Here is a 14428-nt window from a genome sequence, read left to right on the forward strand (position 1 = left end):
TCCTGGGCTCGTCACCATATTGGTTGGACCCTAGAGGACTGGAAAACCGTGCCTAATCAGATAAGTCCCGATTTCAGTTGGTAACAGTTGTTGGTAGTTGTCGAGAGTGCCAAAGACCCACGAAGACACGGACCCAAGTTATCAACAAGGCATTGCGCAAGCTTACCAGAGCTACATAATGGTGTGGGCTGTGTTTACATCGAATTAGCTGGATCCTCTCGTCCAACACAACTGATCATTGACTGGAAGTGGTTATGTTCGGCTACTTCCAAACCATTTGCAGCCATTCATGGACTTCATATACTAAAACAATAATGGACTTTTTTTGGATGACAATACGCTCTGTTAGATGGCCACAATTGTTCGCAGTTGGTTTGAAGAACATTCTGGACAATTCTAGCGAATGTTTTGACCACCCGTCGAACATTTATGGAACATAACCGAGAGGTCAGATGGTGCATAAAATACTGCACCGGCAAAACTTTCGCAATTATGGACGGCTATTGAGGCAACATAGCTTAATATTTCTGCAGGGGACTTCCAACGACTCGATGAGTCCATGCCACGGCTAGTTACTGCACCACGCCGGGAAAAAGGATGACCTACACGATATTAGGAGGCATTCCATGACTTTTGTCACTTCAAAAATAAAATGGCCCTGAGCACTATGGGACTTAACATCTGAGGTCATCAGTCCACTAGAACTTAGAACTACTTAAACCTAACTAACCTAAGGACATCAGACACGTCCATGGCCGAGGCAGGATTCGAACCTGCGGCCGTAAGAGCAGCGCTGTTCCGGATTGAAGCGCCGAGAACCGCTCGGCCACGGCGGTCGGCTTTGTCACCTCAGTGTAGAGCAATTTTCTCAGGGCGATGCTCGTCAAATTACATATTCGATTCCTATATCGCAGTTTCAAAGGAGCAATCATGTAAATAATACATTGTTTATGAAGAATCAAGTTTGCCAAAATCGCTAGTAATTCTTATTATTACAGTTACTGATTTAGATAGATTCATGCTGTCATCATCGGAGCTTTCGAAACCGGTAATAGTAATAAAAGTATTACTGGTGTTGTTGACGAACTTATTCTTCAAGAATAATATAATCTTTAGATCGCCCTATAAGGACTGATGCAATGTCAAACTCCTCGAATTCTCCAATAAGTATAATCTATGAGTAAGATAATGTGAGCTGAACGGGGTATCGAAAAAATTACAAAACAAGGTAAAGACTGTGTAAATTATATAAAATCTTTTCCTCGACATGGTCTAGCGGTTCAGGCGCTCAGTCCGGAACCGCGCGACTGCTACGGTCACAGGTTCGAATCCTGCCTCGGGCATGGATGTGTGTGATGTCCTTAGGTTAGTTAGGTTTAAGTAGTTCTAAGTTCTAGGGGACTGATGACCACAGATGTTAAGTCCCATAGTGCTCAGAGCCATTTTTCCTCAACAACAAAACATTTACAGAGGTCCTATGAGATGCTCAAAGGGCACCAGTATCATTTCTGGAGAGATCTCTGCCCAGGCCTGGAAGAGTCCTGATAGCGGCTGCACTTCGTCTCCCCCAACGCATCACAAACGTTGTACATAGGATTCAGATCCTCAGACTTTGGTAGCCAGTACAGCGGTGGGTGTTGCAGGTGAGAATTCTCGCTCGTGAAGATGACGAAGAAATTAACCCTTCAAAAATCACACATGCGGTTCCAATAGACTCCCTGTACGCCTATGGGTTAATACTGTTCCTCCTATCACCGAAGAAGACTCCAAGTTTTGTTCGTCCATCTAACGTGTATTCTACAAGGGCCCCGTATTCACTAAACTGATCTCTTCCTACGACATTCCTCTGATTGTACAGGACATCACTTTCCCACCAGATAAGAATCATTTTGTGAAATTAAGCTGCATTCTCCTCTGATGAGCATCTTGTTCCATTCAATCACCGTTCACTCTGTCCTCCCCCGGTAGCTGAGTGGTCAGCCGGCACGGTAGGTCAGCGTGTTCGGTCAGAGGGTTAACAGCCCTCTGTAATAAAAAAACTGAGTTCATGGATCAATGACTAACTTAAACGGATGTCTTACGACGTCCGCCCCCAGCATATGCAACGAAAGTAAACGAACAAAATGAGATGTAAAAAAAAAGTGGTCAGCGCGATAGAATGTCAATCCAAAGGGCCCGGGTTCGATTCCCGGCTGGGTCGGGTATTTCCTCCGCTCAGGGACGGGTTGTTGTGTTGTCCTAATAATCATCATTTCATCCCCATCGACGCGCAAGTCGCCCAAGTGGAGTCAAATCGAAAGACTTGCACCCGGCGAGCGGTCTACCCGACGGGAGGTCCTAGTGAGGCGGCATTCACATTTTGTACCGTTCACTCGGACGTACAGACCATTTAGTCCGCGGCCCGTATACCTTGGGAAACTGCAGCCCTCGAAGGAGCTGAGAGTTCTGCACAGGGACCGATAGGAGTAAATATCGATATTTTCGTTAGTAGTTCTATTATCTGTCTCTGATTATTTCATAGTATCGTAAGAAACATTAAGAGTATCGATGTCAGAAGAATAGAATGGCATGCAAAAACAATAAGATTCCTTTTCTGATTTGATGAGAATTAATGCAACGTCTATGTAACTGACAGGAAACGCAAGCACTGTTGTAAAAACTACATACCGTGTGCCGTCTGTTAGGAAGGTGTCAGATTTTAACAGTATATATGAGTAATAACAATCACGTAATCACTGACCTGCTCGTGTGCCGTAAAGCGCTGCGCACTAGCGTGCGAGACAGGGAGGTGTTGCAGACCCGGATGGAATCCGTGCAGCGCATTTACGACCGTTGGTCTGGTGCACCGGGCGGCGTGGGTGTGCTCCTAGGTGGTTTTCCACCACGTTTAGCCAAAAACCGCGCTCGTCCTCAATCTCCACCTTTGGAAAAACGATACACAGACACAAATTAAAATACGATAACACACATAACCAAGTTTACATGGTTAACAAATAGATGGACACATTACTACTTTCACTCAGGTAACCTCGAAGACTGTGGCTTCAGAAAGGGCATCCACTTACGCCAGAAACGGGAGAACATTACATGTGTACCAACTACCTTCGGAAGTGTTTCAAGTATTCAAATGCACTTGGACTAAGTGTATGGGAAGGAAGACCTCAGTAATACGACTTTAGTTTTCAAGAGCCTTGAGCCTATCTGACTTATCAAAGGTGTAGGAATCTAAGGTATAAGTCGCTGTAAAATCATTTGATTTTTCTTATGACTCATGGCCAGAAAAGGGCGAGACTACCCAGCACCACAACTTTGTACCTCACCAAACGTAGTGAGCCCTTAAAAAACGTATTCTCTTGAAGAGGAGGAGAAGGACATGAAGATAACTTGCACTCCATTACACAAACAGCCAAGAAGTCATTTACTCACTGCTTTGTGAACTTCCTCGTAAGCTGGAACCACACTCGTCCAACAAGCAAATCGGCTTCCTAACATACACCTAGGGATATTCAGGGTTCAAGTAGACATACGTTTTCTCTACACAAATGATTTTACGTGTAAAAACTGCACGCACGAACAGCATGAAAAGTACATCAAGGCCCATAACTGAGTGGTGTCTTTTATTGCTTACGCGAAAGCTCTGTAACCAATACACCGACGGGAAAAAATCGCAACGCCAAGGAGTTGTTGTGCGACATAAACAAGAGTTGGCAGGCTTCTTTCTGCATCTGAAAGATAATGTCTCTTCAAATTTCGCGCCAGTGCATTAGAGTGGCACTAATAGCCCCATTATGAGAATGCAAATCAGGTTTATTTTGAATACATCTACATCTACATTCTGTCTACATTTATACTCCGCAAGCCACCCAACGGTGTGTGACGGAGGGCACTTTACGTGCCACTGTCATCACCTCCTTTTCCTGTTCCAGTAGCGTATGACTCGCGGGAAGAAAGACTGCCGGAAAGCCTCCGTGCGCGCTCGAATCTCTCTAATTTTACATTCGTGATCTCCTCGGGAGGTATAAGTAGGGGGAAGCAATAAATTCGATACCTCATCCAGAAACGCACCCTCCCGAAACCTGGACAGCAAGCTACACCGCGATGCAGAGCGCCTCTCTTGCAGAGTCTGCCACTTGATTTTGCTAAACATCTCCGCAACGCTATCACGCTTACCAAATAACCCTGTGACGAAACGACGCGCCGCTCTTCTTTGGATCTTCTCTATCTCCTCTGTCAACCCGACCTGGTACGGATCTTACACTGATGAGAAATACTCAAGTATAGGTCGAACGAGTGTTTTGTAAGCCACCTCCTTTGCTGATGCACTACATTTTCTAAGGACTCTCCCAATGAATCTCAACCTGGCACCCGCCTTACCAACAATTAATTTTATAGGACCATTGCACTTCAAATCGCCCCGTACGCATACTCCCAGATATTGTACAGAAGTAACTGCTACCAGTGTTTGTTCCGCTATCATACAATTATACAATAAAGGATCCTTCTTTCTATGTATTCGCAATACATTACTTTTGTCTATGTTAAGGTTCAGTTGCCACTCCCTGCATCAAGTGCCTATCCGCTGCAGATCTTCCTGCATTTCGCTGCAATTTTCTAACGCTGCAACTTCTGTGTATACTACAGCATCATCCACGAAAAGCCGCATGGAACTTCCGACACTATCTACTAGGTCATTTATAACGCTGTAACAGTCGTGAGGGTTTGTTACCTTTGAGACTGGATGTGGTGAGTTGATGTCAGTAAAGAATTTCTTTAAGGCGACAAAGACGCCATTATCAACACCTCACTGAATTTGAACGATGCCGTGTAATAGAGCTATCAGAAGCTGGGTGTTCCCTCTGTGATACTGCAGAAAATTTGACAGGAATGTAGCCAATGTACGTGACTGCTGGCAGCGGTGGTCACGAGAATGTACGGTCGCAAAAAAAAAAAAAAAAAAAAAAAAAAAAAAACACAACGCGTTCCGGATGGCAACGTCGCACAGCCGAGAGGAAAGACCATCTTGTTCGGCGTATGGCTCAGGCGCATCGTACTGCGTCTATCGCAGCAATCTGAGCAGCAGCAGCAGCAGCTGGCACCGTACTGAGACAACGAACTGTAGCAAATCGGTTACTTCAAGGCCAGCTCCGAGCCAGACGAGCGTTCCACTGACCCCAAACTACCACCATTTCCGACTTTAGTGGTGTCAAGCGACAGTTCACTGGAGGCCAGGATGGAAGTCTGTCGTGTTTTTTTATGAATGCTGGTTCAGTCTTGGTGACAGTGATGTCCGCCACTGGAGACGCCAGTTGCGGATCTGCACCAAACCTGTCTGTAGGCTGTACACACACTGGTCCTATACCTGGAGTTACAGTCTGGAGTGTGATTTTGTGTGACAGCAGGAACACTCTCGTGGTTATCCCACGCACCCTGAATGCAAATTTGTGCGTCAGTCTGATGATTCGACTTGTTGTGCTGCCATTTTTGACCAGCATTCCACAGAGTGTCTTCCAGCAGGATAACGCTCGCCCACATACCACTGTTGTAACCCGACACGCTCCACAGAGTGTCAGTATGTTGCCTTGGCCTGTTCCATCACCAGATCTGTCTCGACTAAATCACATATGGGACATCAGCGGACGACAACTCCAGCTTCATCCACAAACAACATTAACCGTCCATGTATTGACTGGCCAAGTGCAGCAGTCATGGAACTCCATTCCACAAGCTCACACCCGGCACCTGTAAAACACAATGCATCCACGTCTGTGTATAGAAAGAAGGATCCTTTATTGTATGATTATATGATAGCGGAACAAACACTGGTAGCAGTTACTTCTGTAAAATATCTGGGAGTATGCGTGCGGATCGATTTGAAGTGGAATGATAATATAAAATTAATTGTTGGCAAGGCGGGTACCAGGTTGAGATTCATTGGGAGAGTGCTTAGAAAATGTAGTCCATCAACAAAGGAGGTGGCTTACAAAACACTCGTTCGACCTATACTTGAGTATTGCTCATCAGTGTGGGATCCGTACCAGATCGGTCTGACGGAGGAGATAGAGAAGATCCAAAGAAGAGCGGCGGGTTTCGTCACAGGGTTATTTGGTAACCGTGATAGCGTTACGGAGATGTTTAGCAAACTCAAGTGGCAGACTCTGCAAGAGAGGCGCTCTGCATCGCGGTGTAGCTTGCTCGCCAGGTTTCGAGTGGGTGCGTTTCTGGATGAGGTATCGAATATATTGCTTCCCCCAACTTATACCTCCCGAGGAGATCACGAATGTAAAATTAGAGAGATTAGAGCGCGCACGGAGGCTTTCAGACAGTCGTTCTTCCCGCGAACCAAACGCGACTGGAACAGGAAAGGGAGTTAATGACAGTGGCACGTAAAGTGCCCTCCGCCACACACCGTTGAGTGGCTTGCGGAGTATCAATGTAGATGTAGATGTAGAATGTAGATGTATTTACAGTCTAAAGGTTACACTGGTTATTAATGTACCAACATTTCATATTTGCAATGGCTTATCATGCGCTCACATTAACCTCCGATCTTGCATTGTTAATCACTTATATGTGTTGCCTACACAAATGTATTCCCGACATTTCATTAACCTTCATTAATTATCTTTTGGTATTGCTATGATTTTTTCCCTCAGTGTATGTACGAAAAGGCCACGCGCAAAATCGTGGTTTTGGATGCCTTGGTGCGCCGTTTCTATTTGACCTAGGAACTTGGGGTAGAATGTTTTTTGTGTAGCCCAGCAAAGCGGCCATTTGTATAGCCATTCGAACATATGTCTTACTGTAGCTATGTTAGAGTATATCAAGCAAGGTTCGAATGACGAATTTGAACGAGCGCCCAGGCAAATTCTGCGAATCGATTAATTACTTTTGCAAAATATTTTAATTGGGCTGAAATTCATTTGTATGTGCACCGTTCGGATTTTACGTGTAAAAACAGTCACCCTTAAATAACTCCGGTCTGAAGCGAGACTGATAGTTAAAATTTGGCCCACCGCCGTATCGGCCCTTGAACTAAGGAGTTCTATCGTATGAAAAATATCTTATTTCGGTTGGATTTTAAGTGCAAAAAACACGCTTTTCTGGGAGCTTTTTGAAGCGCGTCACTTGTATACTTTAAACTTGTGCGCATCGGTTCACATTTTGTAAGACGACAGACATATGTAATTCATGGTCGTCGTATTGTTTTGAGAAAGCTTTATCCATTGCCACGATAAAAGAAACATGGTTCGAAAGACAATACAAATCCTATATCGGATCATTCGTCGCCTGAGTCACGAAAAATCTTCATCGTCTGCCAAGCTATGGCGGACTAATGTCAAAATTATGGAAGCAAAATGAAAATCTACATCGGTTACAAACTATGGCAGTCCAGTGTCAAAATTATGGTACATAAAAACTCAGGAACCAGTCTGAAAAATGCCCCTAACACAGCACAAAAATTTAGTCATATTGATGGATATAAAAGAAGGGAAGAAGCTTTTCGACTTGTTTGGCAGCTCAGTGTTTTTTGACATAATCACCCCTTTTTTTACGGGTTAACCTAAATTCCTCAGCACAGTGAGCTGTCGTATCTGGAAGGTTTTGGCCCACCTGCATCTCGGAATTTATAGGCAAAAGTCCCTGATCCTGTGCCCAAAATCCAGATCATTGGGTGGATGCACTATATTACGTGACATGGGTGCTAACAGTAAAAAAAAAAAGGGGGAATATAAGATGTTTTGATTTAAATGTCTTAGCAGCTGCGAGATAAGTTGAGAAGGCAGTTCTCTTATTTTACATCCCTAAGTCTGCCCAGGATACATTCACCTTTTTTGTGCTTTGAAGGAGCATTGTTCATTTTGGTTTACTCAAGATTGTTCGTACAAACAGAGGAAAATTTCTGTTTTTCTGCTTGTTTACTGATCAAAGAAAAGCTTAACATAGCTGAAAAAAAAAAACGAATCACTATCTTTCGGTGCTGTTATGATCTATATTTCTTATTTAATTGCTACTGGTATCGGTACCACATATCGTAACCAATCTGGTATTTGGAACGTTGCTCGTTTTGTGAACGATTACCTTACAGGCTCCTGCGTGGATTGTCGTACTGCTAAGAAGTTAATACTATATATGCGCCATATTATGTAGTTACTACTCTTGACAGAAGCTGCATTGGTCTGGCACTAACATTTCCTGTGTCTCAGAACAGTTGCCAAAGTTCTCTGTCGAAACTTAGTGATGAATTTAATGCTGCTAAGACAGCGTCTGAAATTTCTAGTGGAGATTAAAGTTGAGGCGATGCTGAGTGAAGTAGACTAAGAAATGAGAGCGGTGGATGAGTGTCGCAGTTTGGTAAGCCAAATAACCGACGATGCCAGAAGTAATAGGATATAAAATACAGACTTGCAATAACAAGAAGAGATTTTCTGAAAACCAGGAATATTTTGATATGTAAAGTAAATTTAAATATTAGGAACTCCCTTCTAAAAATATTCGTCTGGAATGTTGCCTTGTACTGAAGCTGAACGTGAACGGTAAACAACAGATACAAGAGGAGGAAGCTTTATAAATGTGGTGCTACAGAAAAATGCTGAATCTATTAAAAGACGGTGTTACGTTGTCGTGAAGAAATCACGTTAGGCTCGTATTGTGTGACATAGTCTAGATGAAAATTCATAAATTCACAACTGTTGCTGCTACTTGCTTTTAGAACTGAAGTATGCTGATGGTGGGGAAGTAGCCGGGGCAAAGAGGCGGGGGAGGGGGGAGGGGGGGGGGGCTTAAAATTCATCTGGCTGTAGGTTGCAATGGTCGTGCATAGACGAAGAGCCTTGCACACGGTAGACTAGCGATAAAATTTTCATCGAGTCAGGTATAGGTAAATGGCTAAACAGAACGTAACAAACGACAGAATCAGCGAAAGACAAGCTCTCAAACTATTATTTGAGAGTGTTGTCAGCAAGTTGGTTTGGGAAAGCACCAACAGAGGAGCCTCGGACCGTAATTGCTGAAAATGGTGGCGAATTAGGCAAAGGATACAATTTGCGTGGTAGAATTTGCACGTTGCGAATCGGTAGTGGAGGCGCAAAGAGATTTCCGTTGTAAGTTTCACAAGAGACAACCAGTTTACAATAGCATCGTTAATTGCGACAAGGAATTCGAGAAGGATGGTGCGAAGCAAAACGTCTGCGGCCGACGGGACGTATCAGAAAAGACAGTGGATCTTGTAAGATGGGTGATCTTGCTAATTCATAATTGAACATTTCTCAAGAAAGTGTGTGGAAAATTGCTCGTAGGTGGTAAGAGTTAAGCCGTATGAACTGCATTTTCGTCAAGCCGTAAACTTTGACGAAAAATTGCACCAGCTGCAGTTCTGCATTGATATGCAGAACCGTCCTGAAAATGACGACCTCACAAGAAACTTAGTCTTCAATGATGAAATCTCTTTTCATCTTTGAGCGAAAGACAACCGACATAACACATGCATTTGGGGAACACAGAATGCATTTGCAACTGTCGACCATATCCGGAATTTATGGAAAGTTAACGTGTTCTGTGCCGTCTATGGGCCTTTTCCTTCCCTGAGAGAACTTTCAAAGATATCACCTCTCTCTGTATGCTGCAACTGTGGCTCACGCCACAACCTGAAACAGGTATCAGAGATTTCATCTTTCAACAAGATTGCGTCCGTCTACATTTCCGCAATTGTGTGAGACGTCAAGTGAATGAGACGTTACAGCGTTCCTGGGTAGATCGTGTTGCGGCTGCTGATCTGAGTGGCCACCACGGTCGCTAGTAAATAAATGCGTAATTGTATAACGTATACTATCACAAGAACACTATCGTGTAAACTGCAATTGAATTGACATAATGGCATGCCTTCACAAATTTCTTTAACAAATTTGTTAATGGCTATTGGACATGACCCATACAAATAGGGTTTGAATGACTTTTTAACATTTAAATGTGCAGCAGTCTGAAACTGTTACGAGAAAATATGGGATAAAAGTACTGCAGCAGAAGACCGGTGGTATTTCAAGCAATCAAACAAAGTTTCAGAATTGAAGTCTTCGCATAAGCTGCCAGAATTAGAATCCAGACGGGACTAGCAACATCGCAGTTCAAAACTAAATTCGGTGAAGCTTGTGACAAGAAAGAATTAGTATAAAAAATATCTGTAGGCAGAAGGTCTATAGAACGAAGCAAACCCTGTCGAAAAATGTTACTAACTAGTAATTGCACGAAGAACTACGCTAAAAAGTTCAAATCCTGGCACGACAGTCCCAAGCTAAAATGTTGAGATTTGAGCTCAAATTATTGTCCCAAAAAGACAGCCCAATATTAAGGTTCCAGTATGACGACAACACAGCCAAGTGCAGTGTATCCAGATGAAAACAAAGTCCAGAAGTCATACAAGTCTACTTGCAAAAACGCTAACGCGAAGTTTTGTGTCATCGTTGCAGCTGCTCTAAAGTGAGTTCCTGCTTGAAGAAATGCATAAACATCCGGCACCTGGGTCAGGAAGCAACTTGGAGCGAACTGCCTGTTTAGGGACTGCGCACCGTCCTAAGTACAAAACTCGGCGCTAGGATACAGTTGGTCTTGCTTTCTGGCATGTGGTGAACACTGAAAAGAAGTCTCTGCTGGCGCTTCGGTCGCCGTCTGGTGGCCGTGTGTAGGGTGGTAGCTCTCAAGTGGCATCCACAGGGTGTTCATTTTAACTGAATCCATTGAAATATCTCTAAAACCTCACATCGGATCAAACAAAGTTCCAATTATCCATTTACTTTGTCGCGGACCGGGACATTCAATGATGGCACACTCAGCCCCCCCACTCCCAACCGCACCCCCGACTACAACCCGTACGAGGGAGGGCAGAGGGCAATCTTCAATGGGAACCCCCGTATTTTTATAGCAGATTACGATACTACAGCAAAATCTACATATGTTTTGTCTGAAGCGTTTTCTTCGTTTCGCACAGATGGTGCTGTCATCGGAGGAATATAAATGAGTACACAATCGTAATTTAAGACATGCTACTCAATCGCCCTTGAATATCCAATGGCACGTGGGACCTAACATCCAAGCTGTCAGGGTATGAGACGCCAGTATTTCTTAACTCCTGATTGGAAAACCCATTCGCAACGTTGCATTCCTACGATATATTGAACAAGGGACCACTCGACGTGCCACTGTGGCCGTGGCTCGATGCGAACGCTACTCTGCTTTTCCAATTAGAGTAAGTGTTCAAACGTAGTGTCGCCAACTTAATACACTTAGTGGTCAGCTTTTCAAATGACCGTACACAAGACAAAAGCATGTTTGCGGGAATATCAGCACAGGCGTTTCTGATGCGGTCGACCATTTCATCACGGCCTGTTGGCACTTGCTGGTACTTGCTTTTAATTATCCCCACAGAAAGAAATCCGACAATGTCAAATCCGGCGACCTTGTGGGCTAATTAATAGGACCACCTCTCCCGATCCACCGAACAGTGTAAACACGGTCTAATACCTCCCGTGCTTCAATTGCGTAATGTGCTGGGCAACCGTCGTGCTGAAACTACGTAAGTTATCGAACGTCCTGGGCAACATCCTGCAACAGTACCGGTAGTTCCTGCTCCAAAATAGTTCGATATTTGCGTCCATTCAGCGTGTCGTCTAAAAAATACGGACCAATGAGTTTGTTGCCCATGATGCCACACCATACGTTAACCGACTAATTATGTTGATGGTCAGCTTGTCGTAACCAGTGGGGATTGTCTACGCTCCATGTTACGCCGGTCAACGCTACCAAGTTTTGTGAATGTAGACTCATCGGAAAATAATACCTCGTCAAAGAACGTGTGGGTCGTTTCAGTTTGTTGACATGCCCATTTTTGGATTGTCTGGCACCAAAGTGCCATAGGGAACTTTAGCGAGTAGACCTGTACTCTCAATTATACTCCATGTATTCCAAGCCAAGACGTTTGCATCAGGGAATGATTCAAGGCCACTGTAGTCAGCATGGTTGCTCCATACTACAGCCAAGGTCAGCCATGTACTGTCTCCAAACACAGCAGACACATCACAGGTGAATTGCATTCGTAGTCCACGAAATACATTCGGACCACCCAAGAGCTGTTGCTTATTAAATTGTCCAGCCAAGTCAATATCTATTGCCCTCAATGACTTATAGACAGGAACACTGCGCCGCCAGCGACGACGATATCCACGTCGCAAAGGCATTGCAGGGCACGTTAAAACACAGTGTAATACTAGGGAGCCGGGCCCGCAGCGCCAGAGACTAAGTCCCGTTTCTACATCTACATGACTACTCTGCAATTCACATTTAAGTGCTTGGCAGAGGGTTCATCGAACCACAATCATACTATCTCTCTACCATTCCACTCCCGAACAGCGCGCGGGATAAACGAACACCTAAACCTTTCTGTTCGAGCTCTGACTTCTCTTATTTTATTTTGATGATCATTCCTACCTATGTAGGTTGGGCTCAACAAAATATTTTCACATTCGGAAGAGAAAGTTGGTGACTGAAATTTCGTAAATAGATCTCGCCACGACGAAAAACGCCTTTGCTTTAATGACTTCCATCCCAACTCGCGTATCATATCTGCCACACACTCTCCCCTATTACGTGATAACACAAAACGAGCTGCCCTTTTTTTGCACACTTTCGATGTCCTCCGTCAATCCCACCTGGTAAGGATCCCACACCGTGCAGCAATACTCTGACGGAGGACGAACGAGTGTAGTGTAAGCTGTCTCTTTAGTGGACTTGTTGCATCTTCTAAGCGTCCTGCCAATGAAACGCAACCTTTGGCTCGCCTGAAGTTGTTCGCAATTTTAACACCCAGTTACTTAGTTGAATTGACAGCCTTGAGAATTGTACTATTTATCGAGTAATCGAATTCCAACGGATTTCTTTTGGAACTCATGTGGATCACCTCACACTTTTCGTTATTTAGCGTCAACTACCACCTGCCACACCATACAGCAATCTTTTCTAAATCGCTTTGCAACTGATACTGGTCTTCGGATGACCTTACTAGACGGTAAATTACAGCATCATCTGCGAACAACCTAAGAGAACTGCTCAGATTGTCACCCAGGTCATTTATATAGATCAGGAACAGCAGAGGTCCCAGGACGCTTCCCTGGGGAACACCTGATATAACTTCAGTTTTACTCGATGATTTGCCGTCTATTACTACGAACTGCGACCTTCCTGACAGGTCACCCTGCGCCTAGCGCGTAACCACACGCTAAAGCGTACATAAATGAATTCTTTTTCAAAGGAGAAACATGGGAGAAATAAGTGAAGGAGATAAGGAATTTTTACTGTTTATAATAGAACACACAGTCACCAGTGATCTTTATTTTACAATTATTGTTCCCTACTTTGGCCCATATAACGTGCATGGAGTTAACGTGCCCTGCAATGCCTTTGCGACGTGGATATCGTCGTCGCTGGTGGCACATGTGTGCCTGTCTATAAGTCATTGAGGGCAATACATATTGACTTGGTTGGACAATTTAATAAGCAACAGCTCATGGGTGGTCCGAATGTATTTCGTGGACTACGAATGCAGTTCACCTGTGATGTGTCTGCTGTGTTTGGAGGCAGTACATGGCTGACCTTGGCTGTAGTATGGAGCAACCATGCTGACTACAGTGGCCTTGAATCATTCCCTGATGCAAACAGCTTGGCTTGGAAGACATGGAATGTAACTGAGAGTACAGATTATGGAAACTGGTGCCATGAAATTCTTGATGCTATAACACATGGTATAGGTGATACTATGACGATGTAGTATTGTGACAATTCTGTCTACGGATGTACCAGAATTGCGGTGTAATTCCGTGTGCTTATCCGTGGATTGTCGTGCACTGCCCCTAGTATAACTATTTCATTAGTTTCTCCTGTAACACTCTTGCTACGCTTCCTTTTGTCGACCTGACATCAGACATAAAGGCGTTCGCAACCTTGTAAAAGAACGAACGAAAGCAATCTTTCTCTGGAAAACACTCGGCATACAAGGCAACAGCAGCCTCAACATTTCTCCTACACTCTATGTAAACCATGTTGTGTTGTTGTGGTCTTCAGTCCTGAGACTGATTTGATGCAGCTCTCCATGTTACTCTATCCTGTGCAAGCTTCTTCATCTCCCAGTACCTACTGCAACCTACATCCTTCAGAATCTGCTTAGTGTATTCATCTCTTGGTCTCCCTCTACGATTTTTACCCTCCACGCTGCCCTCCAGTACTAAATTGGTGATCCCTTGATGCCTCAGAACATGCCCTACCAACCGATCCCTTCTTCTAGTCAAGTTGTGCCACAAACTCCTCTTCTCCCCAATTCTATTCAATACCTCCTCATTAGTTATGTGATCTACCCATCTAATCTTCAGCATTCTTCTGTAGCGCC

At 44.1% G+C, this 14428-nt stretch overlaps 1 protein-coding gene across 1 annotated transcript in view; it reads right to left on the bottom strand.

The window, feature by feature from the left end:
• LOC124595590 overlaps window positions 1–14428 on the bottom strand; it is a 477082-nt gene that overhangs the window by 397294 nt on the left and 65360 nt on the right. Inside the window, exon 2 of the mRNA XM_047134384.1 lies at window positions 2741–2921. Coding sequence (XP_046990340.1) covers window positions 2741–2823 — 83 coding nt within the window. The 5' untranslated portion in view covers window positions 2824–2921. The remainder of the gene's footprint in view (window positions 1–2740; window positions 2922–14428) is intronic.

Source organism: Schistocerca americana, chromosome 2 (assembly GCF_021461395.2).
Source record: "Schistocerca americana isolate TAMUIC-IGC-003095 chromosome 2, iqSchAmer2.1, whole genome shotgun sequence".
NCBI lineage: Eukaryota > Metazoa > Arthropoda > Insecta > Orthoptera > Acrididae > Schistocerca > Schistocerca americana.